At 48.3% G+C, this 20,056-nt stretch overlaps 1 protein-coding gene across 1 annotated transcript in view; it reads right to left on the bottom strand.

The window, feature by feature from the left end:
- TYRO3 (TYRO3 protein tyrosine kinase) overlaps positions 1–14,957 on the bottom strand; it is a gene marked incomplete at its 5' end in the record, with an annotated part of 43,739 nt that extends 28,782 nt beyond the window's left edge. Inside the window, 5 exons of the mRNA XM_082485201.1 lie at positions 1,593–1,679; positions 4,401–4,571; positions 8,618–8,718; positions 11,020–11,203; positions 14,870–14,957. Of these exons, the coding sequence (XP_082341327.1) occupies positions 1,593–1,679; positions 4,401–4,571; positions 8,618–8,718; positions 11,020–11,203; positions 14,870–14,957 (631 nt within the window). The remainder of the gene's footprint in view (positions 1–1,592; positions 1,680–4,400; positions 4,572–8,617; positions 8,719–11,019; positions 11,204–14,869) is intronic.
- Positions 14,958–20,056: the final 5,099 nt, after the last annotated feature.

The following is a 20,056-nucleotide window of genomic DNA, read 5'->3' as shown; positions in this document are numbered from 1 at the left end:
AATAAGGTCTCCCCTCAGTCTTCTCTTCTCCAGGCTAAAGAGTCCCAGCTCTTTCAGCCTTTCCTTGAAGGTATATCTAAAAGTAGTTATAAACTTGACATATTACAGTTAGAACTTTTACGACTACAGCACTGGCCTTGCTCTTTACAACATCTTTTTTTATCTCTAGGACATGCCTTGTACTGGTGCAACATTTGTCGAATCACTTAAGCTTGCTCTTCCTCAGCTCTAAAAAGTGGGTGTGTACATACACCAGTATGTGATGCTGATACATCCCTCCCAAATAGGTTGTGTGGATTCATTACCTGATGATTAGCCCCTATAGAGCACTTTTGGCTAAACGTAATTGCTGGGAAATGTGAGAATTCTGAGGCCTTTACCCCATTATCTTATTAATGGTTAAAAAAAAAAATAAATCTGTGTTAACATTAAAAAAAAAAAAAAGCTTGTTTATACTAAATGTTATTTCGAAGTACAGCTTGATGAGATGTTTTAAAGCATAACAGCTTTGTGAACTAAATTCTATCCCAGGATAAAAATATCCATAGAAAATATATACCACAATAACTAATTCCCCTGTGTAAACAAGCCTTTAAGGCAACAACTCAAAATGATTTTAAATTAAGTTATAAATCTTACTAGTCCAGCATACTGCATTCTTGGCATAACAATGCCAAGTAACCACAATGTCCTGAAGAAAAATACACCGTAAGAGCGGTAGATCTACAGCTGGATTTTAAGCTATTCTTTAATGAATATTAGCTAACACAACTGTGAGTTCTGATACAGACATAAATGCTTGCTCTTATTTGCACTGAGCCATAAGCTACCACTTGGAACAAATTATTTTTGTGACATGCCTCTCCTGAAACTGATAATCATGTCATTTAATGCACATTAAAGCACGACTAAAAATTCAAATGCAGAAGCATCTCAACATGAAGAGGAGGGGAAGAACTGATTGCTCTGATTATCCCCATTTCAGTCACCTGGAGGAACAGAGGAAACGTGACATCAACTTAGGGACTTCCAAATAGCAACTGATCATGCAAAGGCTAGGAATTAGTTGTTTTGAAAGAGTTTTTAAAGAGCAAAGAATTAAAAAAGAAAACAAGAAAACAAAATCCATAAAAACAGGGTGGATGAGCAGACTTTACTAGCCACTGGTAAACAACTTCCTTGTCTTTTTTCAGCATCTAATGTGATGCCCATAGAAGCAAGCAGGAGTCATGGCCTCTTTAGCTCTAACAAGACCCGTCTATCTCCAAGAAGGAAAGATTTCCCCAGCTACAGATTTATACCCAGTTTTGTCTCTCACAGACAAATTGACTGCTCTGACTCTCTCCTTTTCAAGGAAAAAACTGTTATTTGACATCACATTTCCACTCCTGGATCAGATGTGGTTTATTTTCAACAGCCTGGGATACAGCCCTTCATAGCAAGGGGGAACTGCTGTTAAGAGCACAAAGCATTATTTCCAACTGGTCTGGTTGCCAGCAGCTTTGAGACAGCCCCTTACATTAAGGAGCCCTTACCTTCCCTCCCCAGAAAGCAAACCCAAGTCCCTTACCCATTGTCTTGCACTCTCTCACCTTTAATTTGAACAGTGGCTGTCCGAGATGAAGACAATCCCTTTACGTTGTGAGCTTCGCAGGAGAAAACTGTGCTTTGATTAATACCTGGAGATCAGCCAAGAAAAGGAAATGAAACACAAACATCTATATAATCCAGCTTCTACCTTCAGCAGAATTTCAATTATCTGTGACATCCAGCTCAAGCTGTACAGGCACTTGGAGGGCTGAGCTGGGTGTCAATCAAAGGCACATGGAATTCAATGTAATTAACGTGCTAAACACATTTTTAATGGAGAGAGCGTGGCAATGTAGAAAAGCTTCCATGCAAGCTTCAGAAAGCACTGAAAAAGAAGGAAGAATCTGGCAGAATAGCAGCTCATAGTGCTTAGTTAATAGATGTCCACTTGTCACTTTCCGGTGAACATCTTTCAAGCAAGGACTGTGCTGAACCATGGGCTTAGACAGTGCCCAACCCTCTGGACCTCAGCCTGCCACCTGAGCAAGAACCAACTTCTACCTGACTATAAGCCCAGGCAAACTTCCAGCCAGACACTGCAGATTTCAAGCTAATGCCCACCTGTCCCTCACCTTGCATTGGACTTTTGAAGACACACAAAGGAAGTACAAGTCAAATGATACTGCATCAGCGCTGATGCACTTTCCAGGGGTGATACAATGCAAGTGAGGATTATGCTCCCTCTCTTCTGTGAGCATCCATCCATCCCGCAGGGCCTGAACACAGCATCACACTGATGTCCAGCTGCTCCAAGTTGCATACAGGTATTGCTAATTAATCAGAATTGAGAGAGATTTGAAAAGCTGTCTGGAGAAGTGTGTCTAGCATACATTTTCACTCGACTTGGCCCTCAGTTGCCTTATAGGGCTCTATTTGAGAAGAGTTAAGGATTGGCACACTAATTTAGGAGCAAATAAGACTTCAGAACTGCACAGAGCAGCTTGCGCAGTGTCTGTATTTGCCCTTTGATTCATCTCCCAAGCCTGAGACTAACAACATTGCAAAGAAGGTGTAGTGGAAGAGAGGAGGGACTGCTATAAAACGAAAGAGCAAAGTATTTTAGCTTCTTCCACTCACACTAACGAGCCAGAGGAAAATGCTGCCAGCAGGCTGAAGCCAGGCAGCAGAGGAACACCTGATGTGGTAGGAATGTCCCAAAGACAGAACCAAACACAGTCCTGCCCTGAAGAAGACACAAAACACACCACAACCCAAAATCTCCTTACTCTGTAGCACTATTGCTAGCACTGCTTTCCAAGTACAACAATCTTTTTACCAAACCAACCTTCTAAATGTTTGCTTTCTAGCCAGTACTTTATTATTTTCTTCAGAATTTGATACTTTCTTTAGCTAGAAATGCTTGTTTTCTTGCCAACTGCCTTTTTTGACATGCTTTGGCAATGTGACCATGCAGCTTGTGTCCTGCTACATTTTTTCCATTGCAAAGACAAGATCTGCCCAAGGGACATTGCAAAGAACACTGAAAGAGGCAAAGAAAGGCACTGGTGACGAATATATACAATAGCAATTAATTTGGAGAATCACTAGGAGCAGATGCCCTTCTTCAGGCTCCCATGCCGCTGCCCCACGCGACATAAGTTTTGTGAGGCACCCTGGAATGAGTTCAGTGGAGGAAGGGAGACTTTTTTTAATTGTCTTTCCCCTCTCAACTATCAATCTTTTCAGTTTCCATTTCAACAGGCAGATTATATCATAAGGGAGCAGTTTTCATTTCCAACTTGGAATAGCATCGAGTGGCTATGCAAGAGAGGAAGCAGATGATAAAACCATTCCGAATCACAAACCAGGATTTGATTTACATATAAATTAGGTTCTAAAAGCTTCATATGATTTGATAGCTCAAAGGATGGCCAAAGATATACAGAAATAAACTCCCTGGGTGTAACTGTATTAACAGTGATGAAGAGGCCCCAGAGATGACTGAGTTGTAGAACAAGCTATTTAGAAAGAAAAGGTTTAACTTTGGCTCAGAGCTGCTGAAAATAACAAAATAGCAGCAGAGAGAAGAAGTAATACAAAGCTGTTGGACAGCTAACTAGAACGAAATTAACCTTAGGAGGTAACTACAAGAATAGCTGTGGTCAGGTCCTAGTAGGGATACATCGCCCCTTCCCTGGAAGTGGGCCGAAGAGAGGCCTGAACATGTACTGGCTCCTGAGTTCTTCAGCTGATGCTGCTGGGGAAGGCAGTCTTACCACCACGCACCTAGTGCCCGCTCTGGGGCAAACCCTGGTCTCAGGATATCAACTAGCCCACTTCAGCACCAATACGATGACTCTAAAAGTGTCAAACAATTACACGAGGCTGTCAGGTTTTAACGATAAGAGCATCCAGCAAGCCTGCAACAACACACAGGGGTAAGAGAGGAGAAAGCAGTGCGTGACATGGCAAAGAAGGAGGAGGTGGCATCTGTTACATGTGAACGCTTGGAGATTTACAAGCCAAACGTCACCAGAGTCACTTAATATAATGATGAACAACCTCCACGAGGTGGAACAAAAGAGGCACCCAATGCATCATCTGTCCTGTAGCATCTTTACCACAGTGCCAGCCCCACCCAAGCTCTGGAGAGCCTGTGCACCTCAAGCCAGCAGAAAATACAGAGAGCAACAATCACCCCTCAAGATGACCTAGCTTTGTATGTGATCATGATCTCTCAGCCCTTAATGTACAGTCAAAGACCATTCTCACACTATGTGGCTACCCAGTGCCACTTAAGCACAATCAGAAGAGAGCTCTCCTCCTCTTCTGATGCTCAAAGTGCTCCCCTGCGTTGGCAGCAGCCTTACCTGACACATTTAAGATGGAGGGGGAGATGTCTGGAAGCCCCACTCTAGAGTCTCCCATCCACCAGACAATTGTCACTGGTTCAGGGGGACCAACAGCAGCACAGGCCATATGAAATGGGGCATTAGGGGACACGGACACATCCTCAGGTTCCACAGTAAAGTACGGCACACCTAGAAAAGCAACAGACAAGTGATAATAACTGGAGAGACTCCTTCCGTCTCATGTATTTCCACTAATACCAGTGCCCAACACTGGACACCCACCTGCCCTGCCTCTATGCCTAATCTGTCTGCCTCCAAGCCCTTCACAAGAATCAAGGGTCAGATACGCTGGATCACCTCAGGACATGAATGTCTACATAATCCCACTAGAAGTCAGAGAGAAAAGAGTGTTTGCTTCCCAAAATGCCTTTGAAAAACCTCTTTCACTGAGTCTCCTTCAAGACTGCCCTGTGAAGTAGCTTTTAGTGGCAGTATTTGCTCAGTTTTTCAGCTGGAGAGATTAAAGAGGCAACGATCAATAACTTTAGCAGTGGCAGACACCACTTTAAAAGATATCTAATCCAGCTGCAGATAATTCTTGCTATGCATTAAAAACTGAAGCTTGTGAATGTGTTGAACTAGCAGCTGTAACAAACCCATGAACAAGGAAAGAATCCCCCAGGTGAGAGACTGGGATCATTTACAATGCTCTCTCTACAGCTTAATTGACTGGAGCCACCTTCAAGCACGCTCTGACACCACAAGAACCAGGCTGCCTTGGAGTTTGGGGTAATTTGTTTCAGAGCTTAAAGCTATCCATGAACACAGCTCTCAATAACTATCTGTTCCCCACTATGGAAAGACTCCTGCTTGGTACAACAGGCCTTAGATCAGGTCCACAGGGAGCAAAACATAGCTGCAATACTAACTACGACAGGTCATCTCCTAAGTGGCAATAGCTAAACATAACACAACACCACCAGAGATCTGGTTCCTCTTTTGGGCAATGCCAATACTCTTGTGGTTTCAGTACTCCAAACCAGTAATACAAAACTCACCAGCCATCAACACCAGCGCTGACCCCGCAGAACAGCCAGCGTGCACTTCTGGCGGCTGGTGGAAGAGCTGAAGGCCCAGAGAAATGCTGAGTTCCCTTTCATACTCAAAACTTTGGGTGTCAAGCCTAGCCACTACCCACTGCATCCACAGCAAAATCAGATATTCTCAGCTGGAAAAAGTGTGCTCAGGAAACTGCTGATCTGCTGCCTCACAGAAAGAGAGGAATCAACAACATTGTGTATTCACATGCCTAAATTACACTGTCTGTCCTTGGCCAAAGATGACAGGCCCAAGTGGCTCCAGTTGGTGTGGCAGATACTGAGCACCTCTAACAGCAGGCAATTAATGTAGGTGCCTAAATAGGGATCTAGAAGCCTAAGGCTTGGCATTTCCCCTACACTCCAGCTGAAAGTGGTGTCCTCAGTCTTTCACCGACTGTTCAGTCACTGTTTGTGTCTTTCAGGTGGCAGTTTCTCTGTGCCTTCCTCACCTCCTTGCCACTCCCTTTAGATGTGTAAGTAAACAAACAAACTAAAACACTTCTAAAAATAGGTCACTTCAGGAATGATGTACAAAGACTATTACTCAGGACAGGTATATTCATCATCATGATTTACTGCCAGTTTTTGCTTATATGTTTTACTTCTTTTTTTTATTGCAGTCACACAAACAATAAAAATGAATAAGCTTTCCAGATACCAGCTGTGACACCTCTGCCTGCTTTACCCTCCTTCTCCAAGGAAGATTAGAAGGGAAAATATCATCGTTTCTTCTACCTGTGAGCAGGATCCCTGCCTCCTGTCCCTTTGCCATGGCACCCGAGGTAACCTTTTGGGAGGATCCTGCCCAGCTCAGCAGGTTTTCTCACTTCGGGAGCAGCTAGCCAGATTAGACAAGACCACAATTAAAAACTCTTATAGTTCAGGGAGTACAGCTGACTCATCCAGGAACTTGCACTGCCCCTGTACATATGTTACCTGGATACCTCACTGTCTGCAACACATTTAGCCTCCCAGTTACTGGTACAAGAGACGAGTGCTGGCACCCCTCTTTCACAGATGCACCATGGAGGCACTGAGAAGCCAAAATCCAGGAAATCGTTGGCAAAGCAAGGAAATGAGCCTGTCTATTCCCCGTTCCAGGCCAGCATCCAACCTCTGGGGCTGATTTTTGTTCCTACAGCTCAGTTTTTAGACAGTGTTAATTCAGGGGGACGTGTCCGTACAAGCGTGGCTGGGGCTCTGACTGTCGCCACAATAGGGGCTAGCAGCCCCAGGAACAGCTGCACGGCCAGAGGTGTAATTACAGAGGGAAAGTTCTGTAAGAAACATAATCTGTATTTTTCAGGTGGTCACGGTCCACAGTGTGCCTCTTAGATTACCTCTCAGAGCATCAAATGCTATCATGTTCTCGGTAAGGTCAGAGTCTAGTTTCTAAACTAGAAAATAGTTTCCAAATAATTTTGTTTCTGTAAATTCTGAGGAGTGTCTCATAAGATCAAGTGTTTTAGCTGTATTACAAAGACAGTTCAAATACCATTCTGCCTGATACAGACTATGTAAGTGGGTCTCATTAGACAGCACAGAAATCCATTCGAGCTCACTTTAGTAGTTCACACTTGTTTCATGTGGCTCACTGAAGGCTATCAGCACCTACCGAAGGCTGCAAAAGACCAGAGTAAAGATCCTCTCTCAGTCAAAGAGGATACGGTTGTTATGAAAATAACACTTCTAGACAAAGCTGATACTCCCAGGGAAGAAATACATACAGCGGTACAAGTGACAGTGGGACAGATAGGCTTTTGCATTCCCCAGTGTTTTCTTACGCTAACAGCTGACACATTTTTAAAAGTCCACCCCTTATCATTACTTGTTATTTTTTAATTTTTTCCACTAACTCCCATGTCACGTGATTACATGCTCAGTTCAATTTTAACTAGTTTCTGCTGTACTTGCTTCTTTTCAGCTTCTGCTGTAAGCTTTGGCATTCATTCTCAACACTCCCCCTTACCCAGCCACAGCTGTTTTGTGACTTTGATATTTCTTGCCTGTGCTATCCAGAAGGGCTCCTTTGTTTTTCACACAGCTTCACACACAGAGCTACCCAATCACTCCTAACGCACCCATCACACAAATGCAGCCACCTCTGGAGTGGGCCATGGTAATTGGACTAGAAATAGAAACCTTGCACAATAGAGAGCATTTTAAGCTGTAAACAACATTCTCAGTTGAATCTGCACCTGAAAATTTAGGTGGCTAAAAGCCTGGGACTTATGGAAGGCAGCAGGTAAGCACTCCTCTTCCCATAAGAACTGCTACGACTGTTTCCACAGCTCTGAGTGAGTCCTTTGCTGTAAAATACCCAGACCATGCCACCTCTCACGACATCCCCCCTACTCCCTCTCTTTAAGACTGTCAATTCAGCTCTGGCCCAAAATGTTATCAATTACATTCAAAAAGCCACTTCTTGCTGCAAATGCACTGTTCCTGTCAACTTCCTCACCAAATACTAAGCCATCCTATGACTACTAGCTTCTGAGGATCTAACACAACCATGGCTCAAGAAAAATGAGACAGTAAGAAGCCACTAATCCACACTGCCATGGGCAACTTTTGGGCAACCATGTAGAAGTTATTCTGTATCAGACAAGACTGGGCAAAACAGTGCCACATGGAAGAGTCACAGCTATGAAGTGCTGATGTATAGCACTTCTGAAACTCAGAATTGGGCTAAAACTGTATCGTGCCCTCAAAGACCTGTTTGGTTGATACACAGAACCAGGCTGTGACACTGCTTTTGAGAAGTTGGTTGGATGAGATGATCCCCATGGATCCCTTTCAACCTGAACCATCCTGTCATTCTACAAATTATTTGCAGACCAAAGCAACAACTGACTAAGGGGCTGGAAATAAATGTGTGTGCATGAAAGGATCTTTCACTTGTTTCCTAATGTGCCAAAATAAAACCAGAAGGTAATAAACTGACAGGTCCTCTCCTTGAAGCTACTCTCCTACCACTTCTTACTCCTGCTCTGTAGTGATCTCACTGCAGTTAGCAGCAATGGTTCAGAGCCAAGAAGCCTGTCACTGGAGCAATCTGCTCTCACCACTTCCACCTAGAGCATATTGGTGGGTCAGCCCTGAAAGGAAACCAGCACCACTACTACTACTCCTTACCTTCCACTATGAGCCACACTTGCTGTGATTCTTCCTTCTTCCCCCCGTTCTCAACCTGGCACCAGTACTTCCCAGAATCTGTCCGCTCGACGGATTTCAAGCTGAAAAAAGTCAAAAGCCATATCGATATTTTATGTGGATAAAGCATGTTTTTGCCCCCAAAGGACCCTCCAGTGTTTGGCAAACCAGAGGCATGGACAACACCCACGGAGACGCAGCCAGCTCTGGGGAGGAGGACAATAGCTAGCCACCAGAAAGCGCGTGGCAAAACAGCGGAGACAGGAGACTCCTCTCTAAGTGGGTGGAGGGAATCCTCAGCAGAGCAGACAGCACAGCCAGCCTTCCTCCGAAATGTCATCACAGAAAACCTGTTGTTTGTGTCCTTTGAGGATAGGAAGGGGTTGGTCATCTTGATCTTGAATCGTGACTCTAGCTAGCCTTCAAGAGCGGCAGCTTGGCCTGCAACATCTGAGCTAGCAGGAAACTCCAAATCACAAACCTCCAACAAGCCCGACTGTTTTGCCTCAGTTAAGTGACAGGACTGGTGACAGGCTCATACGGGAACAGATGGGTCAGAAAAGCCCCCCCATCTCAACTGCACTCAGTGTTATCCCAAGAGCGCTTCACACTGTAAAACTCTTTGAGCCTCTCGATTGGTAGTTTCAAAGGGTTATGCTGCCCTAGTCCAGCACAGGACCTCACCCTACGAACTCTTCTGTGCACTCCCTTGCTCAGCAACAGCTCCCCTCCTGACAAGATGCATCCAAGCAGGGGAAGGCAGCCACAGGGACTGAGCAGCATTCAGGTCACAGGCTTCCTGTTCAATGGAGGAATTCTGCTCCTTGCTCCACTGCTGGAAGCCTGCGGTATCCTCACTGCCATTAGCAACACGAGGCTAGCATGGTGAGTAAGGGCAGAATTTGGTCCCAAAGCGACATGGTCTCAGCTACCAAAGGCATCACTGTGACTCTGAGAGCCTGTCACTGTACAAACACTGATTGCCCCCTGTGGGATGTGCAGCCATGCTCCTGCTGCCATGCAGGGATCCTCAGCAGATCTGATGCCCGCTTTTCTGACACTAGCAGTCCACCTTGAGGAAGAGGAAGAACATCCCAGGAAGGAAGACAGAAAAGGGAGAGTGTTTCCTGAAACACACAGAATAGACCCACTACAGCCTGATTTTCAGAGCTGTACCTTCACATGGCATCAGCTGTCCTGCCCATCCAGCCGCATGTTCTGAAACACAGCAATCGCAGCAGAGTCACACAGTGGGTGGTAGAAATGATCACTTTAGGAGAAGAACGGAAAAAGGAGAAAAAGATACAGATACATCCAGGTTTAGCACCGTATACTTAGACCTGGTGCTGCAGAAAGTTCTCAGAGGAAGAAGATAAGAGGTGAGAGAGAAAATCAGACTGAGAGACTGTGAGGGGCAAAGAGTTAACTAGGGAAACTGGGAGGGAAGTAAATGGTATAGTTTCAAGACAAACTGTTTCCACAATGTGATGTTATGCAATAGTTTTACTGGGAACAGATCTTTTTCCTATCAAAATGTTTGTTACAGACAAGCTTTAGCACAGAGACTTTTAGTTGCTGGAATTGAAGAATCCATGCAATGTCAATTCAAGAAACCTAAGAGGAGATGAAGCCAGAGCTCAGGGAAGAGTGGTTCTCAGTCAGTTAACAGTTTTGAGCGCTCATAGTGATGGCACGCTTGCTTGTACAAGCTCTCTTTATGCATAGAAAAAGCCAGAACAGAATCTTTAGTCTTGTTTAACTCGGTACTTCCAGAACTACCTGAAAACAAGGCACAGAGAGCTGCTTTGCAGAAGAGAGTTTTTGTGCCTCTGAGCGGGGCAGGACTGATATCGTAGTGTAAATGCATTAGGAAAGTCTCTGCAAAATGACTCAGGGATGGTTCAGGTGACAAACACTCCTCCCCAAAGAAAGGAAGGGGATGTAGTCCTGGGAGTCTCATTTCAATTAACAATCCTCACCCTTTAGGCAGACTGACAGCTTGAGAGAGAGTAAGAGAACAGAAGAAGTATGAGAGGGAAAACCTATTTACATAATTCAGACCTTAGTCTTCCTGGTGCATGGCAGAACAAGATGAACAAACAAGGCAAGAACATCCTTTCACCTTGAAGTCACATCTCAAGCATCACAAGCATTAGCAAAGCACCTGTCACCACAGTAGTCAGGAAACCAATATGGTTCTTGTGCATAAAATCTCAGCCCTCAGTGGCTTCAGTTCTGCTTTCAGTTATGCCCTCGCCATGCGCTGAACTGCAGACCCAAGGACCCTGCCCCGCCAAGGGCACAGTAGTTGCATAGATATAGCTGACAGCAGAAAACTGTACAATAGTTTCCGCGAGACTCTTCCTTCTCTGTATCTGTTGTACCTGAGGAAGCCGATCCAGTGTTCTTCATCTACTGGAATGTACACCTGGTCTACGCTTTGCACCACTGCTCCGTCCTTGATCCACAACATCTCAGGATCTTCCATTCCCTCGAGGCTGCAATTTAGTTTGACGGGTTGACCCTGGGACACCTTTAATTTGATTGGAGATCCTGTAAATTTCATACCTAAAAAAAAAATACTACTCCGCCCCACCCCCAGAAGAAGGGGGGTTGGAGTACAGCAAATTACTCTAGGTTGGTGGTCTGGAATTACATACCCTACCAGCACACACTGCAGAGGGGTCTGTTAGTCTCAGTACTGCTCTACTATGTCTGCTAAGCAATAGTCAAAGGCAAGCACTGAAAGCACGATTGCTGGAGAAAAGTGGTGGCTCAGTCCGTACGTGGGGCTTTTTTCAACTCATGTAACAGCAGGGTGAGCTTCTGCAGAGCAGTGCCCAGGCAGAGCCAGACAGAAACACTGGGAGCTTCATTGTGTCAGTGATCCAGCACTGCTAAGCGCGTTCGCTCAACACGGTACCACAACTCCCTCTTTTCCCCAGGCTTGAATTTCAGCTACAGTGTTCCAGTGCTGCTAAGAAATCATCGTGCTTGCTCCATTGTATGCATTTGTAAAGAGCTGGGATATGAGAAAGAATCAATTATGTCTCATTATTCAGCGTACACTGTTCCTCTGCACTACAGAAAGCTTCTCTGCAATTTGCAAAACCCGTGAAAGCAAAGCCTATTCCACAGCATACCTCACCGAGGAGCAGAACTGTTTACAGAACAGATATTTCTGTTGCGTGATGTGGGCGTGTGCTCAGATGAGCCTCCCTGACCCTTCAGTCCAGCCAAAGGACCACGTTATACTCAGAGCTATGTAGTTGTGACCCTAAGGCAGCAGGGCCAGAGTCAGTGGAGCTGCTCAGGTTTACACTGACACAGAAGCGATCAGAATTTGGCCCGGAGCACTGTTACATGTGTGGGTGGATGGGGAGTGTTTCCCTCAAGCAGAAGCGAATATATGGAATGTGTTACCATGAGAAAACACGGAAGCCAACTACATAAGTGCATTTAAGGAAGAAAGGCATATAAAGGAGGAACCAGAGGATCAAAAGAGACCGTGGGAAAGCAAGAAGGTGGGAAATAAATGTAAGGCTAGTTCTGTTAGGGAGAGTGGCCATTTCCTATGCCGTGGCACAGGACTGACAGACCAGAACTTATTGAACTAGCTTAGTTCAATATTATGCCCTAGCAGTGGCCTTCACATCCTTCAGAAACAAATGACTCCATCACTTAGCTGCCCTTGCAAGGCCATGTATCACAATACAACTTCACCCAGTTCACTGGCTGGTCAGCTTCTCACAGGATGCATCGTTAGCCTAGAGTCAGACAGAAAAACGCCAATTGTGAAATCCAGAGCGCTGCTAAGTAAGCAGCCCTGTTGCTCTCAAACTCTGTTACAGCCTGACGGGTGATCAAGTACAAAGATTCCTCATGTGCCACTTCTCTTCTTGCCAACACACCACCCTCCCACAGCCACGAGGGCACCACCTCACAGGGCAGAACAGCAGTGGAGTTACTCACAGTGTGGTTGTGGCAGCTGGAAGAAGTGGGAGCCAGCACTGAGAGACCAGCCGGTGCTCTGCCACTGGCACCTGGTACCCGGCAGAGCACCAGTGGTCCAGGAGCAATCCCAGGCCAGCAGGACCTTATTCCTTTCCTTAACAAGATCCCCCAGCCTGTTAACAGCTGGTTTCCCACACTCAGTCTTCAGCCTTTCTATCTGCTGTTATTAATTTAGGAGATTCACAGAGAGCACTGGAAAACTGGTAAGATGATAATTTTAGTTTAGTTGCTACAGCTCGTTTGCTGGGCTAAGGATTTAATCACCTTGGGTGAGGATCATCTAACCTTGCATTACTTAGCTCATCTGTAACACAAATTACATGTCCCAGTGCATGCCAGAAAGCATCCTCCCCTTCACCACTCACAATATTGGAATAAAACATGAAAGCTTCACAGCAGTTCCCTCTGTGTTACAGAAAACTGATGTAGCCAGGCTGCTGAACACGCACACAAATTGACAGACACTTTCGTTACAGGTGCCTTCACGGAAAAGCAAACTACTCTGCTCTCCTCAAACTGCCCTCCTGAAAGAGTTGGCCATAAACTAAACAAAGAAGTGCTGTTAGAGACCTTTTATGGTTATCAGTTCCCATACAAATTAATGATGTAGGAAATTAATATAGAGTACAAGTGTTCAGCCCAAGTTGTAATTCTCCACATCGCCCAAACATAATCCCTCTGTCAAGATCAACTGAAATGAAGAAATACAGATTAGTGATTTTTAATAAATTCACAGGTTTTTGACAAAGATCCAGTTTTAGCTGCAGCATCTCTTCCTGCAGGTATCAGGAAGAAGCACATAGGAGGCCAATATGGATTTTAATTTCCATCTATTCCTCCTTCTACTCTCCCACTCATGATTTCTCATCTGATAACATTCTTGCCAGCGCATGAAATAATCTCATCTGAACAGGCTCCTCCAAGCCTACCTGTAAGAGCTGCAGGAGTTGAAACGCATAGCTAATAAATAAAATTGTATTCAATTTCTTATCAACCAGTTGTAAGCCAGAATTGACAGAAAATTAACATACCAGTTGTCAAAAATAGATGACATATTTGTTTGTGGTTTGTTTTTTTTGTTTGGTCCGTCCCCCCCCCCTTTTTTTTTTTTTTTTTTAAACTTGTCACCTCTGAATGATTCCTAGGCACGGTAGCATGCTTTTTGTGAAGTTATTTGGGGAGTGGAGAGAGGAGAAGATGTCTACCAATGCACGGCAAGGGAAAGGTTTTTCACTACTCAGGTTCCCTGGAACCCCGATCTAGCGATCCAAGCCGTACCGCAGCCCCTCTAGCTGGGTGTCACCCCATGCACGTCGCTCCACAGGCACCGGCGGAGCCCAAACTCCCGGGGCAAGCCGACGGGAGGCTCTCCTGGGCGCCGAGCGGCTCTCACACGCTACCTCTCCCTGCCGACTCGGGGGGTGAAACTTGGGAAAATGAGTTCAGGAGGGACGGGAGAGGAAAAAAAAAAAAAAAAAAAAAAACCACACACAAACCAAACACACAACCAAAACAAACAAACGACAAAAGCCACTCAGGAATGCGTTATCGCCCGGCTTTCCTCGGCGGCGATCCGCGGTAGGCAAATACCAGAGCAATGCCTCCGCAAACAACGAGGAGGATTACCCAGGTTGCCACTTAATACTCTGTGCTTGCCGGCGGGCGGGCGAGGCTGGCAGCACCCCGCGCAGCCCGGGCTCCCCGCCGGGCGCCGCCGGCTGCCGAGCGCCACGTCGCTGGCCCGGCTGCTGGACCCACGGAGGCGGCGGAGACCCTGCGCCCAACCGCTAAGCGGGAAGGGGAGGTGAAGGCGGGGGGCGGCCCAAAACGGGCCGACCCCGACCCCCCACCTGTGGCTGCCCGAGGCGCCGCGGCCGCCACACCGGGCGGACCCAGCGCCAGGCCGCCCCTGCCCGGCCACCGGTCCCCGGGGCACCCAAGCGGCTGCCGGCGGAGCGGCCCCGCGCTCGGCCGTCGCCCTCAGCGGGCTGCCGACACCTGTAGAGGCGGCGCGGCGGGGGCTGCCCGCGGGGGGACCCGGCCGGCGGAGGGGCAACACACCACCCCCCCCCTCCGCCCCTCACGGCCCGGCGGCGGGAGCCGTGCCCCGCTGCCCGTCCCAGCGGGGTTCGGGGGAGCACTGCCCCGCCGGCCCCGGCCCTCAGCCGCGGCGACCAGCAGCGGCCCTCCGCCCTCCGGCGGGTTGTCCGCCCCTCTCACCTGCCACGGAGGCGATGTCCCGGAGCGCTGCAGCCCACAGTCCTAACAAGAAGAGCCGCGGGATCGCCATGCTCCGCTTCAGCTCCATCGCTCCCGCACCACCATCCTCCCCACAGCTCCCGGCGCCGCGGGGGGCTCCCACCGCCCGCGCAGGCGGCGGGGACGATAGCGGCTCAGTCAGTCCCGCGTCGCCGCCCGCCAACCGGACTCCCCCGGGAGGCTGAGGGGACGCTCAAACTTCTGACTGCGGTTCCGGCCGGAGCGAGGGGCGCGAGGCCCCGCCGGGGGCGGGGGGACGACGGCGCGGTCGCTCAGGTCCGGTGAGGTGAGGTGCGGTGCGGTGCGGTGCGGTGCGGTGCGGGCGCCGCTGCCGGGCGGTCTCCCCCTGCCGGCGCGCAGCCGCCGCGGCGCCGCTCGGCGGCTCCTCCGCGCGGGTCCGTCCGTCTCTCCTCAGCCGCCGCCGCCTTCTCCTCCAGGAAATGGCGCTCTCGGGCGATCACCGCCCGCCGTGCTCCCCCTCTGACATCACGCTCATGCATATGCATGAGCCGGGCGCCCGCCGCCCCCGGAGCGGCGAATCACCGCGCCCACCGCCCCCGCTCCGCCGCTCCGCCGCCCCGCGACGGGACAGGACTCGGGGACGCCGCCGACCCTGCCCCCCCACCCCCACCCCGCGCCGTGCCCGGGGGGTCGGACCCCTCCGGAGCGCGGGCCGGGGCCGGGGGGCGGTAGCCGAGGGGGTTTCTAGAGGCGGTGCCCCCACCGGGAGCTGCTCCACGGGGCGGCCTGGTTTCCAGAGCGCCGGCGGCGGGTGACCCACATCGGCGGGAGCTGCCGGGGCACTGGGCGGGGGGGGGGGAACCAGGTCGCTTCTTCCCCTACCTACATATGGAAGCAAGAGGCCAGCCTGGCCCCTCAGGAGGCCCCGTGCGCCCCGCAGCCCCCCTCCTTGGGTGGTGGGCTTGGGGCCACCACCACCGGGGCTCAGCGCCCCCCACCCCAAACCAAGGCGAGCAGCACCTCGCCTCGTGCCCACAGCACCCACAGCCCCATCATCTTTCCTGAGCGGCCCTCTCTGGCTCCTCGCCTCGGCCGTGCTCTCCCCCCCCCAGCCGGACCCCGGCTCCCGGGATGTCAGCCACCTCACGCCGGTGCCTGATGTGTGGAGGAGCACTGGAAAACGTGAGGAGATGCGCCCGTGCCCTTCAAGCAGCATCGGCTCGGCCTTGCCCTCTTTTTCCACTTAGTGGAAAAGTAGGGAGAGGTCTGAGGAAGGAGATCTCTGCTGCCACCGAGTTAGTAGCACGGTGTGGAAAAAGTCACCGACAAACAATTTAGAAAGAAAAAAAGAAAAAAAAATCTGGTGCTGCCTTTTCGTAGGAGTTACGGTGAGAATCTGGGTTGAAAGGCACCATAAGGAGCAATATCATTACAACACGACACAGCTTGCAGCTCTGCCACAGCCATCGGTGTGCAACGTTTACCCAGCGGCTCCTGCAGTTCTCTGGAAACCTGGATAAACGGAGGAGCACGGGGAAATGGTGTTAGCCCCATCGGCGGTGGGGGGTGGAGAAACTGAGGCACAACAAGCTCTAAGTAGTTCCCTCCCAAGCTCTGATCTACACCACCACTACCCCACCAGCCATTTGCATTTCTAATAGGAATTCCTAGGGGACTGGAGCAGCCAAGAAGATTTAATGACTGTAATGGAAACGTCACTCTCTCCTCAGTGCCCCTCCACTGCAATGTGGTGGCTGGGAGGAGGCACTGACAAGCCATCCACCTGAGAGCTTGAGGGAAGCCTGGGTGCTTTTGGAGGACAGGAAATCGTGACATGCCTCTCCCCAGGATCACGACAGCTGTTGGGCTGAGAGCGTTTGCGCTCGTGTTTGCTAAAAGCTTCACGCGCACTTGCTGTTTCTGCTCTCTCTCCCCCGTGTATCCATATATACCCATCCAGCCGAGTGCGTGGAGTGTTTCTGCACTTACTCATGGCGGTAGCGCCTTCCAGAAAGTAGCTACTTTTGCAGATTTTAGTTGTCTCATGAGAAAAAAATAATGGCCATTAGCATAACACTGTGTTTCTACGGTGTTTTCCTTCTAAGGATTTCTTCCAGCCTCAGAATTACAGAGGCTTACAACCCTATCCTGGCCCTGTGGGCTCAGGAAACGCTCTGGTGTACAAGCAGGAGAGAGGAGGTACAGGCAAGTGCTGTGACTTGGCCAAGACCATCCAGGGAGGCAGTGGCCCAGAGCTTGACTTCATGCTGCATGCTTGGAGCATGTCTCTACCTCGATGGGTCCAAATGTCATATGCAGTGCTCCCAAAGGCTTTGGGAAGCAGGAGAACAGGAAAGAAGTTTTCATCTGCAAAGAGGAGTACGGGATAGGAAGCTGTAGCACAGCACAGACTCTGAGACTCTCTTGTAGAGGCCAAACTCTGAGAGGAAAGATGTGCTGGAAGCAGTAGGGACCAAAGGGAATTTTCGCCAGCAGGGAATCTGGCTTCAGCTCTTCTGAGAAGGGCTTTGTGTCAACAGTGATAGGCAGGAAGAGCCATATGAAAATTGGACTGAAATCCTGCACGCGTTGCCAGTTGGAGTGCAAACTGCTGTGGGAAAACTTACAGAGGAGTGCAATATTACTATGCAGAAATCAAAGGAACTGGTGATTCTGAAAGGCTTTTAGGAACTGAAGACAAATAAACTCTCCTGGCCTCTCGTGCCACTGAATTAAGCAATGTGGCTTTGTTCTACAGGCCAAAACACCAGTGCCAGTGCTCACTGCTCACACGCACAGGACATAGCACAGTGGCTTATAAATAAGCTTCCTGGCTTACATCCTTTCCTTACTACTGTTGTGATAGTGTGTTGTTACATCTCACTGGACCTGCTGGGTGGTGTAGTCATGTTCTGGAAAGTGCCTGAAGAGCTGCACAATAATTAAGAGGTGAATTCCCAGTGCTGGGAGACTGCTGAAGATGACGGAGAAGGAAAAAGGAAGAAAGAAAGAGAGGGAGGGAGGGAAGGAGGGGAGAGAGAAGGCAGGAGGGAGAGAAGTATTTACTGGACTTCCTCACCTTCCTCTGCTGTTCAGATTCTTCTAATTATTGAGACCCAACAGGACAAGGATGGGTTATCCCAGTAAGAAAGCACCCCAAAACACTAATTTCCACATGAGAAGACATAGCCCTAAAAGTTCAGCAAAAGCTGCTGGCGCACGCCACTACTCCATTGTCGAAGTAGCCTCAGTCTGCAATTGGGTAAAAAATTCTTCAGGTTTTGTACAAGGCATTTTCCATAGAGCTGCCTGGTTTGCACTCAGATTCAAGAACCTGTCTACTCCATCCTCTGACTTGGGATTTGAAGAGCAGCGTCACCATTGCTAGGGGGCAGACCCCTCATCCCTCATCAGGAAGCTGTGGCAAAGGCAAGACCGATGATGAAGTGGCATTCAAGGGTCACAGGAGTAGTTCTGCTTTACGGTGTGGGAGTCCCAGGATGGCTGTTCAGGTGCTTCCTGAGTGGGTGATCTGTTGAACCCAGCATATTCAGCCCCAGGCCAAAAGAGGAGCTGCTACCAGCTTTTCGGTCACCACCAGAGGTTACAGCAAGTGACAGGAGGGAGCTCCATGTGTGAGGGCTTTTGCAGCTCAGGGATGGCTTCTCAAATGAATGCCCCGAAGTTGGGCCAGAACACAAAGAGTGAGGAAGCAGAAACCCCCTGGGCTTTCCAAACCTTGCCAAGGACACAGCTGAAGAGCTGCTGGATATTACAGTGGCTTTTGAGGACACTGAAAAGGTTACACTGGGCATAAACTGTCTCCATTCTCTGCCCAACCCATCATAATAATGGGATTGCCAGACCTTGTTCATGTCAGATAATAATACTGTTTAACGTGGCCACTTCTGAAGACCCAAATATAACTCTCCATCTTGAAATATATATGGGACCAAATTGGCCATGCCAAGACCTTGGACATGGCATTTAAAGCCACAGGTGGCTGCAACAACTACACAAGAAGACTGAAGCTGCTCCTGCCTGTGTCTGGGCTAAGCTTGCCATAACTGAGTTATGCTGCTCATTTGGGAATTATCTTAGTTGCAGCTGACCTCTGTTCTTTTCTAATTTATATTATTTTACCATCTCTTCCTTTCTCCTTTCTTGTCTTCCTCCCTACCACCTCCTTCAGTAAGAAAATGTGTTGAAATATTCCAGCCTCTCTGTTTCGTGAAGTTTCAGCCTCCTCCAGCTCTTGCATCTTCCATATGTGCTGGTTTTAACTTTCTGTGGAAATAAAGGTAAGGGCAGGGAACCATTTTAAAGACTTGCATTTACTTCGTCTTCAGAATACAAGTAACTCAGGGATGAGTCTGAGCTTTGAGTTCAGGCCTGATCCTTTCCGAGTTCCCAGACTCTGCCAGCTCTGTCTGGGGGTGGTAGGTGGCACAGTGTAGATGGGGGACTCGGACTGGGTCACTGTAGGGTGGATCTAAGTTTGGATTTTTCTCTAAGTTTCAATGTTATCTAGTTTGGCCCCAGCCCAACTATAATCATTTACCCCAAGCCCAAACCTGGTTCCTCCATGTTTCTGGGATGGTTATTTTTTTTAGAGGTGATAAACTAACACATCATATGTGTTATATATCTTTTGCAATAAATGCCAAGCTGTCATAATGAAAATGTCACATAAATCATACATAAAGTATTTACATTAAAAAAGATCAACTGATATGAATTTAAACAACCTTTTTCATGGTGCCATCATTTGCAGCAGGTTAGCCAGGTATTGCCAATGTTTCTATTTCTAGAGTTGAAATAAACACAGCACATGAAAACCGAGTCAACAAACCAAAACAAAATGTATTTAACATGGTGCAACAGTCAATGCCATAAGAAATCACCATATAAGTATGCAGAGTTATATATAATCTACACATACTAATATGACTTTACAAATCTATTACATGTAGATACACACAGAACAGACTTGGGAGGAAGCATTTGTTGCCAGCCCCTCTGGGGGCTCGGTTTCTATCCTACTTGTTGTAGGGAGTGACACCACTTTGTTTTTGAAAGTGACTGTATTGCGATCGTATTGCATTCTCCTGTGAGTCACGGTGGATAACAATCTTCGTCATCCACAGGAAAAAATGGTAGGCAGCTTGCTCAGCATATCACCATCAC

This window comes from Vanellus vanellus, assembly GCF_965231255.1.
Source record: "Vanellus vanellus genome assembly, chromosome: 6".
Classification (NCBI taxonomy): Eukaryota; Metazoa; Chordata; class Aves; order Charadriiformes; family Charadriidae; genus Vanellus; species Vanellus vanellus.
The sequence above is the reverse complement of the archived record's forward strand: the minus strand, read 5'-3'. Positions and strand labels throughout refer to the sequence as shown.